The 19,000-nt window shown below is 35.5% G+C and overlaps 1 protein-coding gene across 1 annotated transcript in view; it reads right to left on the minus strand.

Annotated features, from left to right (window-relative positions):
• Positions 1-17,061, minus strand: part of LOC129246253 (uncharacterized) — a 93,464-nt gene extending 76,403 nt beyond the window's left edge. Inside the window, exon 1 of the mRNA XM_054884919.1 lies at positions 16,688-17,061. Coding sequence (XP_054740894.1) covers positions 16,688-17,061 — 374 coding nt within the window. The remainder of the gene's footprint in view (positions 1-16,687) is intronic.
• Between the last annotated feature and the right edge of the window lie 1,939 nt (positions 17,062-19,000).

A 19,000-nucleotide genomic window follows, 5' to 3' on the forward strand; every position in this document is an offset into this window, starting at 1 on the left:
CTTGGATAATCATTATTTATAGTTTTTCCAAGTACCTTCCTTCCCAATAAACAACCTTAATCCTAAAAATAACTAAAATAAAGCAATAGAAGCTTTCCTCAATGCCTTTACTCCGGCGTGCCGTTAATGCAGTCACAAGTAGAGAGCTGTTACCACCTCCATCTCCCCTCTTCTTCGAGAAACTGTACAGGGTGAAACAACAAGTCCATGAAGTAGCGCTGCTCTTAGGCAGCAATAGATTACAGTCCATGCCCTAATCTACAATGGCAGACTAACCACCTACTTTGTTAAAATACTTACTTCAATTATAGTAACCAATACAAGTAGCCTCGGACGTACGATTGCTCAGATGATATTATAGCATCTGATCGCGTACGTTGGAGAGGCTTTTTAGAAGCCTTATGCTACTCAAAAAGTAATCAGAAGAAAGAAAAAATAATATATAGATCTAGTTTTGCATATATCGAAGAGCTCCGATTGTACTTTAATTGATTACAGTCAAATGAGTCAAAAAATGTAATTTAATATTTTTCTCCAGCTAGCTTTTTCTGATCAAATCACTACGAACCGCTTTGAAGGCAAGTCCACTCTTCTGAAATAATAAATTGGTTCTTGAGCCCAATTTATAGCTCACTGCCTTGCGAAGTCAGTATCCTACAGCAGTCAAAGTATCACATTTTCCTGCGCGCTGCTGCCACAGTTATTCCTGTTACGTTCTGCTTGCATAATCAGGCCCTTATTACAACATACAACACTATCGATAGTATCTTACACGCGTTAGTTTCCTCAACTTGCAGGAATACCTTACTGGTGGATTTCGCAGAGCACACTTCGACTCTAACCAGCAGGCCATCATTCTTCTGAACACGTACATATATTATGCATAAAAGTTGATGCATGACGTTGCGCTATGGAAAAATAATTATTCTTTTTCTCTTAGGAAACACTACAAATGACGTGACACATGTACATTAATAAATGCCTTTTTGTTGGTGTGTCATAATATTTTGTAATATTGTTACGCGATAAGCTAAAGAAACTGGTTAAGCTGAAATCTTGTGTAGGAACAATTCACTTGAAAAAAACATAAATATCATATATGTGGCTTTATGGTATTAAATTATTCGCAGCCGAAACTTAAATTTATTATGGGGCGACAATTCTCTGTGTCAACGTCCACTGCATTGAGGAACGAAAATCATTAAGCCAAATTGAATGTTTGCACAATTTAATACTACCACAAAAAACCTGCTGCGAGTATGCAAAACAGGTAATAAATAGAAATAAAATTACCATTATAAGCCAAGCAATTTATATACACTCATTTAAGTGGATAATACACAAAAGAGGAGAAACATTCTGGCCTTCTTAGCATACCTCATAACGATATTATCACAGAGGGCAAGTTTGCCCATCAATGCCTTAACTGACTTCGCACTAATGCTAGACGGACATTTCATACATGTCAGACATTTGATCAAGCCGAAAGGATAAAATTTTAAATCTTCTATATAATATTGCCGAAATTAATTAAAAAAAGTTATAGTTCAGCTCATTTTTCCAAGCCTTTGAGAGCTTTTGGCACATCTTCAAAGATATGCACATCCTGGTGTTGTCTTAATAGAACACAACCCGCTTCCAATTCATCAAGTCTCATCTCCTCTGATCGAACACCCGCTTTAAACTGCGCAGTTGTTGAAAATGGGGAAAAGAGTTTATTGTTTGGCTCGTTGTAGAAAGCTCGCAGTGGCTCTTCGAATCCTACCAAAAACATTCCAAATCCATTTTACGCAAATCTTAATCTTGACGAAAGCTATTTGTCCACAATCTTTTTTTGCTGTTGTTTTTGTATGTGAATCCATTTTCAACTAGTAAAATTAATTTGCGTCAATACGTGTGGCACCAATGTATCAAGCTTCTGCTTAAGACTAGTCTTATGAAAATGACCCCGAACAGATTTGTGGCAAATTTTCAGTTTGCTACCAATAGAATTAGTGATCGCATGCCAAATTTGTTACATCTAGTGGACCTGTAGCTGTTCAAAACAAGTGATACATCAAATTATAGGTAACTAACTAACTTCTATATTTAACATTAAAATTAATTTTTTCATTAAAATTATACGTTTTCAAGATACTTACAAAGAAAAGAGACTATTTTTCAAAAATATGAAAATTTTTAATTTATTTTATTAGAGATATTTAATGAAATGATTTTCCAATGACCAAAAATTTGTTTACTTATTTCTAGAAACTAACATACTGAGATAAAAGTTTCCAATAAATAAAAATGTTATTCACCTTAGAATAGAAAAAAATAATTTTTCATTGAGAACAAAGTCAATGTTAAGTAAAGCTTAATAAATCCCCGACTCGGAGTCACTGTTTTGCAAATAAAAAAAAAAATTTTCTGTTTCCTTAATTTCGTATTTCACATACAAACGTTTAGTTTTAATCAGTTTAAAGTAGGAACAAAATATAAGACACTTAGTAACCCTTATTTTATATATCACCTGTTTTCATCGGTTAATAGTTTGCTTTAATGATCTAACTTTTTTCCTTTAATCCGAAACTGTAATTTGTCGATATATCGAAAACTACACAACAGAATAAAAATTTCGATTTTCTGACCCAGCGACAAATTTTGCAAAGGAATGGTCTGGTTCCTGGGTTTCGGGCTGTACAGTAGTGTACTTTATAGAGTCTATAAACTCCACAAATGTATTTATCCTCCTGCTTACAATTTTTACATTGAACCTAGTGCTACTGAAGAATGTTTGAATTTGATCTTTCTTAACTCCAATTTGGAGCGGTGTAATATACCAACGAGGCTTCCTCAGATACAAAACTGCCAAATATTTTAGAGTGGAATTATACCTTTAAAGTAAGATATAGTCCATGCAATATATTAAATAAGTACTTATACATCGTGTATACGTCTTACAATGCTTTAAACTTCTAAATGACGTATCTAAGTGCTACAAAGTGCACCTTATTTGGGTGCCAGGCCACAGGAATATAGCAGGAAAATGCAAGGCGGATGAACTTGCGCGAACCGGTACAATGCTCGATCTTCCACCGGATAAGACGCTGATACCCATGCCTATAGCCACTTGTAAATTACTTATAGACAGGGAAACCATCAAAAAGGTAAATACAAGCTGGCAAAACCTTACAACATGCGAACTAAGCAGACAGACATGGCCGAATTGGAACAGTGGTCGATCGAAAATCTTGTTAAGATTTAACAGAGAAGCTATAAGAAAAATAATAGGGGTATTAACTGGTCATTGTTTAATAGGCAGCCACGCTAGAAGGTTAGGACTCCCGTACTTCGATTTCTGTAGAAGCTGTCTTAATACAGAAGAAGAGGAAACAGTCAGACACCTTTTATGTGAGTGTGAAAGCTTAGCTATGAGGAGGCTGCGGCATTTTTAACCGATATAGCGGACATAGCGCATCTAAAACTAACGAAGCTCTGCTCGTTTCATTAAAGCTACCAGATGGTTTGAAAAGGCACACGTAGGGTAAGGATAAGCTCCAGTGGTATCACAATGGACCTGCGAAAGGCCTAAGTGTGTCGCTACAACAACCACCCAACCTACCTACCTATACATTGTGATTTTTGATTCATTACAGACGCCTAGCGGAAAGTGGTTAGAGCTTTCTACTTAACCTACTTAAGAAATACGACGTCGATGGCCTGAAGAGATGACTATTGCTATATTACTTCTGGGGAAAAAAATTTTTCCATCGGGTAATGGGACAAAGGCGAAAATTTTAATTGAGGTTGAGAATATATAGGTATGTGTTTGTTTAACCGAAAATCTGTAAGAGCTATGACTTGACTACCACTGTCCTATAAAAAATTACTTTTGCGCAAGTCTAAAAATAAATTCGATTTACTCCCGAGATCTATATTACATGCCCTGCACACATACATTTAATTCTCTACTAAATGCAGTAGATGAGTGTTCTCGTTTCCAAAATATTGCGTGTAACATAACTTAATCAAAATTAATTGTGTGAAAAGCTTGAAAAAGCTGTTGTGTGCCACCTTTTCTCCGCTATACCATTTTTTTTTTGTTTTTGTTTTGTTTGCCGTCTTTATGCTGAGCCTTTAATTTGACTACCTTTGGTTGTTTTGTAATTCATAGCTGTTACCTGATGATATGAATCTCGTTTTAGTTGTAAGTGAAATCAGACGTTATTTTGAGGGACACACCAAAGTAAAACGGAGAAATACAAAATATTTAATACACTATTAGGCCTAGTATCACAACGCTATTATTTGGCAGTCGTCATGATAAACATTGGATCCATGAACGTACATTGCTTAGAAATTTTCAAGAGAGTTCGAACATGTTGTTACCTGGCTGATGTGAGTTGATCATCAATAATTTGGCATTGGCGCCAATAGAATTCTTTCTTCGAATATTTTTGAAAGGAACAATAGACTACCGTAACCATACATATACCGAATTGAAAGAGTGCATTTAAAGCGCCCTTGATTAAATGAAGCTTTTTGGGTATTTGGCCGAGCTCCTACTCCTATTTGTGGTGTGCCTCTTGATGTTGTTAAAGAAATGGAGGGAACTGCAGTTTTAAGCCGACTCCGAACGGCAGAAATTTTTCATGTGGAGCTTTTTCATGGCGTTATGAGAAGTATGTACCATTGGAAGCTATAACTTTACTCTATCTTTCAAGCAGCTTACGGATTCCTCTGACGAAAAATTCGACTTCTTTTGACTTGATCCATTGATTGACCCAGTTTGCGATGCTCTCGTAAGAAGTGAATCGCTCTCCAATAACGGCTGACTACATCGATCGGAAGGTGCAATGCCTGGGGAATACGGCGGGTGGGGTAAGATTTTCCAATTCAGTCCCTCTAAATATTTCTGGACCTGGCGTTGTCATGCAGCTAAATCTGTTTGTGTTGTATATCGTCCCATTCCGGTCACTTTTCTTTGAGAGCTCGATTTAAACGCATTAGCTGCAGACGGTAACGATCGCCAGTGATGGTTGCAGGTGGTTTAAGGAGTTCATTGTAGATGACACCCTTCTGATGCCACCAGGTGCACAACATAACCTTTGAAGCATGAATATTTTTTTTCGCTGTTAATGGACCTGGTTCACCTGGCAGGCTCCAAAATTTTCGATGCTTAGAGATCATAATAGATCAAGTTTTTATTGGCGATACGATGCAGAAAATCTTTTCTTTTCTGCCGTTCAAGAAGCATCTCACACGTCAACAAACGTTTCTTGATATCCCTCTCCTTCAATTGATGTGGCATCCAGTTACCTACTTTCTGGACCATTTCCATCGTGTGCAAATGTTTACCAATGGTTGACCTGTCAACATCCACCTCTATAGACATATCATAAAGGGTTCGAACTTTTTCGGTACCCCTTTGCGATCTTGTGGGTGATACATTGAAATTGCCAGTTTGAAAGTGTCGAAATCATTCTTTACAAGCTGTATTTGACGGAGCGTGATGGCCGTAATATTGATTAGCTGCATTTTTTTTAATTATTATTAAACAGGACTTCCAGCAAATGCTGTTTTTTTGGACGAACATGGACATTTTTGACGTCAGGTAAAACAGATTCTTAACGCTTCAACTACTGCGATCAAGATCTAACACATACACCTTCAAATCACCAGTATATGCAGTACTAGAGCGAACACAAAAAAAAAAATACATCAGCAGTGACATCTCGTTTACGAGGGCAGAAACTTATTCCCATACCCAATATCACTACAGGCTCTTATCATGCTCGTCCTAAAGTATGGCGCAGAGTGTTTGAGAGAAAGGTTCTACGGAAGATTTCTTGACCTTTGCCCTTTGGCGATGGCGAATATCGCAGGCGATGAAACGGTGAACTGTATGAGCTTTACAACGACATAGAATAAAGACCCAGCGTCTTCGTTGGCGGGATTTTGTCGTTAGAATGGATACAAACGCTCCATCTCTGAAACTATCCCCTGCGGTACCAGCTGGTGGAAGAGGCGTTGTAAAGATCAGGTGGAGAAGGACTTGGCTCCATTTTATGTGTCCAACTGGCGCCGGTTAACACGAGAAAGAAACAACTGGCGCATTTTGTTGAACTAGGCCAAAATCGCGTAAGCGGTTATCGCGGTAATTAAGAAGAAGGAGAACTAATATTTAGCTGAAAATAATATCTGCGCTACAATCTGCGTAAAGCTTTGTTTGTTTTGATAATAAATAAAACATTCAAATCATTTGGGTGAGATTATGGAAATTTCGAGATTAAATAATTTTCGAATATTAATTTGTACTTGAAACGCTTCCGTTTAATTGAAATATGTATTATTTGTAATGCTTATCGAAGAGACGATTTTTAATACTACCTTCTCATTCCTATTAGTAGTTAGATACTGTAGGCGCTGTATATAATAGTCACGCACTAACCAATTCGGTTGCGGTGGCCATAATGCAATACAAACTAGTTTTAAAAATCAAGTCCACATTATTTACCTTGACATAAGATATGCGGACTAAGAAGGAAAAGCGGGTGGAGATTCTAAGTAAGCGACTAAGCCTAAATTAAATGAATCTATGGATTTTTTCATTTTAAATTTTATTTGCTTAAATGTTGTAAATGTATGAAATAAATTATATTTAAAAGGAGTTATTGAGAAAAATAATTTTTAACAATTATTTTTAAACAACTGGCGGGTGATCTTTTAGCTATTACTTTGTTTCGCTGTCAAAAATTTTCAGTTCGGTCTATAATTTAACCCTAAATAGTCTTACAAGCGAACAACGCTTGCAAATCATTGAATTTTATTATAAAAATGCGTGTTCTATTAAGAAAGTTTATCGCGCGCTTCTTCCATTTTATGGTCAGTTTAATCGACCCACTGAAACGGCTACTCGAGCTTTAGAACTAAATTTACATTATTGGACATCAAACCACCAACACGCTTACGTAGAGTGCGAACTGAAGAAAATATCGCAGCAATATCGGCCAGTGTTAACGATGACCATCAATTATCGATTCGTAGCCGTTCACAGCAATTGGGCTTCTATTACTCAACAACGTGGAAAATTTTGCAAAAGGATTAAGGTGTGAAACCTTTCAAAATACAGCTGGTGCAAGAATTGAAGCCGAACGACCTACCGCAACGCAGAATATTTGGTGAATGGGCTCTTGGAAAGTTGGCCGAAGATCAACTTTTTTATTGAAAACTTGTGTTCAGCGACGAAGCTCATTTTTGGAGAGCTACCAATGTTTCCAGGAAAGGTCACAGTTTGGTGCGGTTTATGGGCTGGAGGTATCATTGGACCGTATTTCTTCAAAGATGCTGCGAATGGTAACGTAACTGTGAATGGTGAGCGCTACCGTGAAATGATATCCAACTTTTTTTGCGCAAAATGCAAGATCTTGACTTGCATGACATGTGGTTTCAGCAAGACGGTGCCACATGCCACACAGCACGCGTAACAATGGACTTGTTGAGAGGCGAGTGTGGTGAACTTTTTATTTCACGTTCGGGACCTGTCAATTGGCCACCCAGATCGTGCGATATAACGCCTTTAGATTATTTTTTGTGGGGCTATGTTAAAGCTCATGTCTATTCAGACAAGCCTGCTTCAATTAACGCATTGGAAGACAACACTAAACCATTTATATGTGAGATACCGGCCGAAACATTTAAAAGAGTATGCCAAAATTTGACTAAGCGGATGGACCATTTGAGGCGCAGTCACGGTATTAGTTTAAAAATTGTAAGCACAAATGTTTTTCTCCAAGCCATGTTATTAAAATTGGTGAACGGCATATATATAACTCAAGCATTTTAGTTTTTTTTTTGCAACCTGCGGAGTATAATTGTAGATTTCCATTTAAACCTGCCCACACGACATTTATGATGGTCCAAAAATTATGGTTTATGTAAGTAAATTAAAGTAGTTTTTGTTCCTCTCTTTCCTCAAACTGCTTCCATTTTGCGTACCGCTTGCACTTACCACACAAACGCACTAAGCCGCGCGATCTCAGACTTCCATAAAAATACTTTAATTATGTAGAGAGAAAATTGTGTACTAATGTCATATCTAAGTTGCTTGTTAAATAATCTTGTTAAGTTTTTTGGGAGAAACCGATATCTTTTAATAATATTATGTAACATTAAAAAAAGGAAAAATACATGAATGTAACGAAACAAAATTTCCAATTGTTCTAAGAGCTGAGGAAGAATTGTTTAACTACCCACTGATGTCAAAATGAAAAAAGAAAAAAATCGGAAAGCTTTATTTGTACTCATTACCCCATTTTATATTTTTATTGAAACAAAACTCCATATCCTTATGAGAGCTTCACAGTTTTGCACTCTAGAGATGTAGCCCCTTAAGCTGTGCTTTGAATAAATTGTCTGCATTAAATTTTATAAAACCCATGCACGTAAAATATTAATTTCCATCACAAAGAAAAAAAATTAGGTTGTTTATTTTCGCACATTTTTAACTGAAGCACTTATATTCACCATTATTCACGCTCATTATTTTCTTTAAGTGTAAAAATGTTTTATGCAAATTTTTGCATTTTTCAACTGCTCAATTCTTTTGTTTATTTATTTTTCTTTATTCAACTTTTGCTCCACTTAACGGCCGTCTGGCATGTGAAGTGCACATGAATTTTGTATTTAAAAGCGATGTGAAAAAAAACACATGCACATAATTTTTCTAACACATCAACGAATATGCATACATGTATCGGCAACACACAAACGCAAGTTAATCCAATTTTAAATGTGTCTAAATTGCGGGTTCGCTCGTTAAGCCATCAAATAAAAATAACTTCATTTGCAATTGAGGCCTTTTTTTTGCCAAACCCAGACGGCGGCGACAGCGACAAATACATAGCATTAAAAAGGAAAATGAATTTTTTGAATGTTCGCCACATAAACATTTTTCACACATACCCAGAAATGCATATGTACGCCTATGTTTTTAATTTATTTTCTGTGCATTAATGTAAATTTCATATATAAAATATTTCATTATCATACAAATCAAATAGCAATACATTAACGAAGGTTAGCGCTAATCTCATGCCACTCCATATTAAGGCACTTAAATGATATACAATAGCAGGAGTAAAGAGCAACCAGAACAAGCAGGCATGGGGTGCATCGTTAGACAGCCAAACATGCAGCCACACGAGCGCAACGGCGGCACAAATTGGTCAATGCTGGCATGGCTTGTTCACGTTTCGAACAATAGAATATCCTACAGCTAATATTAACCACTAAGCGCATACGTTGCGTATGAGTAACATTTCACGCACATATGAGGTGAACGAGGTGGTGCAGCACGGCGTATAAGTTTTGCAAAATTGCCAGTTTGCCTTATTGTTGTAATGCTCGCAATATCTTGCTTATTTTGCTTGTTCATGAACGCCGATGTTATTATATCGTGGCGCTGTTAATGGGATTATTACTGTATGCACGCGCGCGTGCAGAGTGCGTGTATGTGTTTGTTTGCGCAATAAACAGCAACGATTTATTTGACAGCCAAACGCACACAACCTACCCCGGCACAAGGCATCGTTAAACAAAATTTTATGGCAAAATATGCAAATTTCGCTGACATAAGAACAGCTGGCGAGGATGATCTCACACATATGCATTCACATATACATGTATGTGTATGTGATGAAGGCACGTTATAAAACAATGAATTTGTTTACACATTTTTTTTAATTTTTTTCGGCAACTCAACATCAAAATTATGCTTCTTCAAGGCTGTAAGCCTTCCACATCTCTAATAAAATTGCAAATCTTTATTATGGCTACTGAAAAAACAAGTAATTTATGAGTATCACGGATGGGGCTCAATCACTTAGAATATCTGTGAGGGGATTCTAAGAGAGCTGTACATATTGCCAAACCGAGTAACTATCAACAACTTTCGGAAATTTTTAAAAGTGTGTGCCTGAAGATTCCGAAGCAGCGATGTAAGCAATTGGTGAACTCAATGCCTCGCCGTTGTGCTGGCGTAACAAAAAAAGGGAAATTCAACTAAATAGTAGTTACAACTTTGTATCTGCAAACTTTGTCAATGCAGTTTTTCTTTAATTTTTGAGCAATAATGAGCACTGTCATTTTAATGTTAAACTAGAATTTTTTTTTCTGTTATAAAACTTTGATGTTTTCCCCTATAGAATTGATTTCAGTTTGTGTTCAGTTATAATAAATAATAGAACAGTAATTCGAAACAATAATAAAAACTTTGTAATCACATCGAAGATTTTGAAAAAATTTAATATGTTTTTGGTAATGCTATTTTCGTGTTCGCAATTGTACGTACACAGGCGTGCATGACTAAGTAGATAAACATTTTTTATATGTCCAAACTGATTTTTGAGTTTATTTTTTTTAATATTTCCTTTTGACAAATAATACATATATTAATTTAACCAAAACCACCTAAGTCCTACTTTCAAATTTTATACAAAACTTTTACGCAAACGGTGTTGCGAATATTCTTGTAAAATAAATTAATTTATATACGAAAAGAAAGTGCAAAAACAGGCACTAAACAGATTTTGGTTGGTCAACCCGAAGTTAACCGCTCAAAATTTACACTTTTTACTACTTTTTCATGAGCCATACACATAAAAAAATTTTAAAATTTAAAATAAAAGGTTTAAAATTTACATGAACATTTTTGTAAATTTTGCATGGCATTTAAAAGCTTGATTTATACGCTTTGGTCAAAACATGAGGATTATTAAAAAAATAAAATAAAATAATATTACATAAAATTTTAAATTCGAACTCGAAAAACATTGTAATATTAAAACAAAATCACCATGCATCCACTTCTCTACTCGCCAGTGTGCACACAGATATTCTATAGGACGTGTGATACATTCTATAAACAAATATATGTGTTGTTGGCTGACTAAATATGTGTGTATGTGTGTATGCATACGTATGCGTATGCTTATATGTCGATACCACTAGCTCCCGCTATATTATCGTTGTTGGTCTAGATGGCACTTTATCGCTCTCTTTATTGCTTTTGAACACATATGTACCTATGTGTATGGATACATACACACTCATGTTATAAAAATTTAAGCTCAACACCAAAAATATAGCGAGCACCTCGAGTATTCCGCATTATCTTAACTCTCTTTCATGCCAAACTTTTTATTGTAATGCCTTTCTTTTCGCTTGTAAATGACATTATCGAATCGGCATTAAGCTGCCTATGGTGCTAAACTCATGTGAATTATTTGCTTTTAATGTATCTATTGTCAGATTAAGTAGAATGTTGATTGGAGCTTTGCTATGCGCAAATTATGTGACATACCTATAAGAAGAAGAGCAAGAAAAAGAAGAAATAAAGGCGCATTCTACTATCCTCGAGATTTAATTCTACAAAGATAGAAGGTGGCAAATAAAATACTATAAATTTTCAGTAAGTGACAGCTGACGCGGAAATAAAATTAGCTTCACGTCAATCTTAAAAATACATCGAATATTTTCATTTAAAATATCAGTAGCGGTTAAATTGAAAAGATTAAGAGCTCTTATTGCACTAAATTTGCACGAATTTTCTCACACTGTTGAATGATTATAATCCAATTTACATTTTTATCAATTTCTATATATATATATATATATATATATATATACATATATATGTACGTAAGCCTTTTTGGGTGTTTGGTCGAGCTCCTCCTCCTATTTGTAGTGTGCGTCTAGATATTGTTCCACAAATGGAGGACAGACATCCCGAGACTAATGACATTTCAAAAGTGCGTATCTTTACTGGCTTCGATCAAACCAATTTCAAAATCAATGATCAAAACAGTAACAATTGTATTAGCGAATTACTTCTAAATGACACATTCAACGAAGAATCTAATTGATTTTTAGTTATTGTAAAATCTAACGATATCGAATTAGAGGTTTCATAAAATACGCGAAGAGTTCAAACTATAAGTGCATTGGCCCGAAATTCGATTTAATTTCTGCATAAGACTCTCGCCGGAATAAGAAAATTAATGCATTGCAAAATAAATTAAAACAAAAAGAAAACGATAGAATCGACCTTCTGCACTCAAGCGACTTAATCCAAGTGATAACGAACGGGAGCTATAAATGGAGGGAAAAGGGAAATGGCTATTCTTGTGATAGCAAATTGGTGATAAGGTCATCAAATAAATGAAGTATATTTCAACCTCGATCGAAAAAACTCAGTTATTGCAACGTGTAAGGATTTGAGAAGTTTGAACTATTGCCTCTAGCAAAGCTCAACATTTAAATTTTCAGACATCTGCATTTCAAACTTTTTGGTCAGGATTCAAAAAAATTTTGGGTATTTAATTTAAAGTATTTTCAATTTTCATGTAATAAGGTTTGAAAATTTTCGGTGATACTTGTCAATCTTTTTTTGCTGACAATATTCATACAAAAAAAATATTGAACAGTCGTTATATAGAGAAAATGCACAAAACCACCACCAGAAGTAAAAAATTCTACAAAATCAACGTGATTTTTGAGCAACTTGAAATTTACATATTATAAACTGCATACTAAAAACTCTGATTAAAAATGTCACCTTTTACACCTTTCACATATTAAAATTTAATAAATTTGCTTAAAAATGTTTAACTTTTCAATCACAATTTGAGGAAACTTCTGGATATAATAAGGTGCAGGTTCCGAGTGGCTCAAAACCGTGATTCATTTTTGACATTTTGTTCTTCTGCCTACAAAAATTTTTAACAGTCGTTATATGGAGGAAATGCATTTGACCGAGACCAAAAAAATTGCGAAAAATCAGCACGATTTTGGAATCGCTTGACACCTGCACTTTATGATACCAAATTCAATGGCGTATAAAATTGCATACTTAAGGGGGTCTTCTGGTCTCCAGCGAAAAAAAAATCGATTTTTTTTTTGCATAATTTTGTTGTATGTGTATGCGAGAATACGCCACAGAAAGAATTTTTTGAAAATCGCATTTTTTCACATTTTTCTGGGCACCGAAGTGTACCCTCCTCCGGCCGTTTTATCATAAACTTTATCTTTAAACGCGTTTCCCCGAAAATCGTGTTTTTTAAGCATTTTGGTCACTCTTTTCATAGTAGTTATACTCCGATTTCAATGGTTTTGGTCTCAAAAGGTTCGGAAAACTTACCGCTAAGTTTCCCCGTGTACGATTTTTGAAATTTTTTTTCATTCCATTTTTATAACCTTTTAAAGTTCAAAAAATGAGCAAAAACAAATTTTTTTTGCAAATTGTTGCATAACTTTTGAAAAAAATTAAAAATAAAAAATCTGTCACGGGAAAACTTAACCAGGGCAACTCTGAAGACAACGCATATCTAATTTTTGCTTTCTGATTACCCAGGTGGAAAAACCGTGACCAAAATGGAGACCTGTTTCGTTTGGAGGTGGACGTCTTCAGCGCCATTTCAAGGTCGCGGGTGTTAATTTTTTTCAAAGTCAAAACCATTTTTTAAAAGCCAAGACATGTACCTTTAAAATAAAAAAAAATTTTTTTTTTAAATATTCACAGGATTTGTCACAATCAATCCCCAAAAAAACCCTTCATTTCAGGGCCTCGAGACCAGAAGACCCCCTTAAATTTTTTCTAAAAATATTGATTAAAAAGTATGAAATTTTTATTTAGATTTATTGAATTTTTTCTTAATTTGCGCAAAGTGGGAAATTTGGATTTACAGTGCTTTTCTAGAAGAATGAGCTATATTTTCTAAAAAATTATTAAAGTTAAATTAGAAACAAACAAGCTGGCAAAATAGATACGAATAAGTCCAGGTGCTATAGTTACTTGAAACAGTGTATTTCTGAATTGCTGCAAAATATATTTTCACTATTATACTACACTACTTTTTATTGAATTCGGGAAGTACGATAAATGGTTTCGCATCTGATTCTGCTTATACTGGCAGATAATTCTGGCAGCTTATCCATTGAAAAGCGAAAACGACGAAAGAAAGTGCGAAATCAATTATTATCGAAAGCTGCAAAAGAAATATCGTTTATTATTATGTATGCTTTTGTTGAATATATAAAAAAAATCTTGAAAAAACAACGAATAAAAATGAATCCTTATTGTACTTGTATTTTAGCTCAACCATCGTAAGTCTCTATATTTTTTTCTAGCTCCATTTTCGTTACTTCGAATTCTTTACCTAATATGATGATGATGAAACGAAGTGTTTCCAACACGAAACTGAAGCTAAGCGTCAAAGTGCCGAATGGAAGGCCTCAGATAAGCCACCACTCAAAAAATCGAGTTTGGAGAAGTAAAAATCAAGTTGATGCTCATGTGTTTTTACGATTCCAAGGGAAATGCCCACAAGGAGTTCATGCCAACGCGCCAAACCGTCAATGCAATTTTCTATCTTGGCGTTTTGAAGCGTTTATTGCATCACATTCGTCGGATTCACCCTGAGTACACTGAATGAAGGAGGAAGCTGGCGCTTATTGCATGATAATGATTTTTTGACTATAAATCGCATTTTAACCATGAATCATTCACCGTCTTCGTCTGATATGGCTCTCTGTGTCTTCTACCTGTTCGAAAAATTGCATTTGGCCATGAAAGGAAAACGTTTTGCGTCCGTAGAGGTTATCCAAAGGGCTTGTACCGACATCCTGAAAGACATTCTGACTTGATACACTCTTTCGAAAAGCTTAAAGATCGCGCAAAACAGTGTATCGAGGCCAGAGGGAACTATTTTGAATAAATAAACTCGAAGTTATCGATACAGAGCTCTTGTCGTTTCTATTTTAACTCAGTCTTTTTTATTTTTGACTTCACCTTGTATATTTAAGGATCGGTACTGCTAGATAGGCCAACCAGTCAGAGGTCCTACTTTTTGTCATCATGCATCAAAATAAAAATTTTCAACTCTAATGTTAAGTCTGTACTCTTGTACGGCTTTAAGTTGTGGAACATGGCTGCTAGCAATATAAAAATATGCAAGCTTTTATCAGCTACGTATTACGTATTTTCTTGCCAGAAGTCGTTACGGATAACAGACTATGGGAGATAATGCAACAAGTTGCTATTAACACTGAAGTTACGAGATGAAAATGGCGATGCTTTGGCTATGTCCTGCGTAGATCAACGAGCGATGTAACAAAAATGGTCATCGAATGGAATCCGCAAGGCATGATAGACCGAGCAGGAAAGAAGAGCTGGAGAGAGATAAAATTCTTAGGTTTAGATAGAAAAAATAGGAATAATTTCCATTATGTTCCTCCCTATGTTCCTTGTGGGAATAATACTTAATCTTGCCTTAAATTCATTGACAAATTTTTCAATGCATATGGCGAGAAGAGATTCGTAGAAAAAGTCCATTATTTTTGCTTTTGTTCGTATGCGTTGTCTATTCAAAACTATACCCAGTTTATGTGGCAAAAGTTCGATTGAAATTTACGGATTGCTTAAAAAACTTAATATTTAGCGAAATGTTTTTCCAAACATTTGAAGTGACAGACAGAAAAAAAAGTGGTCGGCCTCGCGTTGTTTTGAACCAGTGCAGCCATACCAGCCGTTCGAGGAAGAATTCGCAGAAATCCACTTAGAAAGCAGAAAATCATGTCCAGGCAAATTAATGTATTGACCAGATCCATGTCAAGACTAATTAGAGATGATCTCCACATGAAACCCTTCCGTCACTCATCTGGCCATCTTTTGCCGAGTCGCTTGAAGAAAATTAGGCTCGAGAGATGCAAGCAGCTTCTTCGGTGACACGCAGTCAACGCCCATGGAATATTCTTTTCACAGATTAGAAAATGTTCACTGTTGAAGAAGTTTCTAATAAGCAAAACGACGAAATCTATATTAAAACTTCTAAAGACGCAAAAAATGTTGTTCCAAGTGTTCAGCGTGCCCACCCCTAGCCGTGGGTTCAGCGTTACATCTCTTCATTTCTGTGAAAAACGGGTTAAGACCGGGGCAAGAGTGTACCAGGAGAATGTCTTAAAATACGTGATGAAACAGTTGAGTAATACTCTTTTCATTGGAGTGCGTTGGATTTTCCAACAAGATTTCGCTCCAGCTCATAGGGCAGAATCTACCCAGCAGGGGTTATTAGAAAATATTTCTGCGTTCATAGCCGTAGAAGATTGACGGTCTTGAAGTCCAGATCTGAAACCATTGGACTAAAGTTTGTGGTAAGAATTGAAGAACATGACCTGTTAAAGACCTAACAGAAATTTGGAGAGTATAAAACAATCTTTGGTTCTAGCAGCGACGTCAACATCCATGGGAACTGTACGTTTTGCAATAGCTGAATGGCCTAACCGCTTTAAATGAAAATTAATTTTTTTTTAATATTTGCATGATTAAATAAAACTGCGTCCATTAAAAAAAGTATTATAACTTCATGGCAGGACTAAGTATGCATATCGCAATATGATATTTTAGTGTGTCAAGTGGCAACTTTTATCTATTATAGTTTTAAAACCATTCATTTGATACCTTTATTGCTACATTTTATTTTATTGTTAATTAATTAAGCAGTAAATCTCTGTCGCTCATTTATAGCCACACATACATATTTATGTATGCTTATACGAATATATGATAACAAAATCAGCAAATATTTATGTTTATATGTGCTTATGCACCGCATTACAAAAATCTCTGAAAAATATTTTATATACTCACAGAATATCCAAAGGCAATTTCACCGAACAATCACGCAATGATGATTGATGTTGCCGTTGTTGTTGGTTTTGTTGGCTTTGTTGTTGTTGATGATGCGACTGATGGTTTTCCTGTTGATATAGTGAATGCGACGTATGATGCAAATACTGTGGCTGTTGTTGGTATTGATACTGGTTTTGTTGTGACTGCTGTTGAGGCTGCTGCTGATAATGATTGTATTGATGACGTTGTTGTGTACTGTGATATTGTTGTTGTGGATGTTGTAGGAGATGTTGTTGGGCTTGATGATATTCATCCGTATCATTGTTGTTGTTGTTATTGTTACTATTGTTATTAGTGGCGCCACTGCTTGCGCGTCTTTTAGCGGCGGTCATCAGTAGAACGGAGAGTTGGGCGTAACTTTTGGTGGGGGAGAAAAGTATAAAATGGTGAAATTTTAATCTCTGCTGCTGAAAGCGTGTGGAATTGGAGCAAAGCAACAGCCGGGACAGGTTAAAACTTTTTCGTTCAAAAATGAATTATAAAGTTTCGGGCGATGAGAAGAGAGGACCTTTTTGTTCTTCTCGCACTTTTAGCTCGACTTAAACGATGTGCGGAGATTACACTATTAAATGACACTTAGTAGATATTTTAGCGTTTATAAATATGTTCGTGCCTTCCAGAGCTTTCGTGTTAATGTACGCTTTATTTAGTTTTAATACCTAAAAGGGTCGAATCGGGATTAGGCATTCATTTGAATTTGGTAGTCTTTAATTTGTAGAGACATTGGCCTGTTTATCATTATTTAATAGGGCTTTTATTTTCTAACTAAGCTTTAGAGCTTTGAAGCTTTCTCGCATTTTTCTCTGCTGAATATTATTCAGTTTCTTTTTTTGAGTCTTTAGGTTAATTTATTTTCGCATTTTTTCTCTTTGAATTTTTTTATTTTGTTAATACGACTTTCACGCTCAATATTTATTTAAGCTGCCTTCGTCTCCTGTGACCTTTTTATTTTTTTATAGCCTCAAAATTATGCTACTTACGCCTAAGCCCTAGCTTAAAAATTTGGGCTACTTTGTTTTGAAAGTTTTTTTATTTTGCAAATTTAATTTTCAAATGGCATTCGTTTCAAACTTCAAACCTCGCAGGTAAGAGCTTTTAAGCTCTATACAGTCCTTAACTTTTTTAGCTTTCGGGCTCTTATTACTTTTGGAATGGCATTCAGTTTGCTTACTTCATTTTAGTCTGCCATATTCCCAAGCTTGTAAAGCTTAAATTGCTTGGACTAGTTTCAGTTGTTTAAATATCCGCTTTCTTGGTACGCTGGTTATGATAATTAAGATTAAGGCTTGATGTTTTCCAAAGGAGCTTTTAGGTAGGGCACATGCTCTTTAAAGCTCTTTTACACTTTCTTTTCAGCTGCATATTCCGAGTCATACTTAGCTCGCATACCAACTGTCGGATGCCAAAAGCTTCGAAGCTTTTTAAAGATCTTAAAGCGGCTTACTGAGCTTTTCTTGGTTTTTGGTGTTGCTGAGTTAAAATACCCGATCGAACAAGTTTAAAGCTCGAATATTGTTGAAAAGAGCTGGCGTCAAGTTTTGTATAAATTGTATTTCTTTGTTTTCAAACCTTGTTTTCAACTTTATTTTACTTCATTTTTAACTGCATTTCAGAATTTTGAGCTCCAATACTTTTTTGAATCGCCTGCCTTGTAAACGAGCTGCTCTATTGCTCTAACCGATTATATTTGGCAGCATGCACATAAAAGCTTTTCCAATAGAGTTACTGTATTTCCGTCTGTTGTTACAGATTTCATTGGCATTTTTATTTCATAAACATATCAATTCAACCCAAGTGCTCTGCATTAACTTTTTGTACTCGCAGCCAAAAGTCCTTTACTGAATTTCTATTTTTCGAAGTACAGTGAAACCCTTCAAAATCCGCTGGCTGATATTTATATGAAAGCTTTCCTTAGGCGTCTTGCCTCTTGTTATTGCGAAACTTTGCACGTCACCTATCATAGTTGGCATTGTTTGGTTGCACCAGCGACGAGCGAGTTACTTTTACATATAGAAAATTGTTATTATTTTTCGAAATAATGTTGCAACATCACTTTTAGTTGTTATTGTCGCGGTTATTGCTGTTAAGCGCTTCGCCAATTGAATGGCATCACTCTACACCGGAACTTAAGTGGCCATTTAATTTCCGTCAACTATTTCCGCCTTGCAGCAAATTGCATTAATGGCAGCAACAGTCACAGCCACAACCAACAATGAAAATTTGCTGTTGAATAGAAGAGCCGCGAACGCTTTTACTGATAACATGAGCTTA

This window comes from Anastrepha obliqua, chromosome 4, assembly GCF_027943255.1.
Source record: "Anastrepha obliqua isolate idAnaObli1 chromosome 4, idAnaObli1_1.0, whole genome shotgun sequence".
Lineage (NCBI taxonomy): Eukaryota > Metazoa > Arthropoda > Insecta > Diptera > Tephritidae > Anastrepha > Anastrepha obliqua.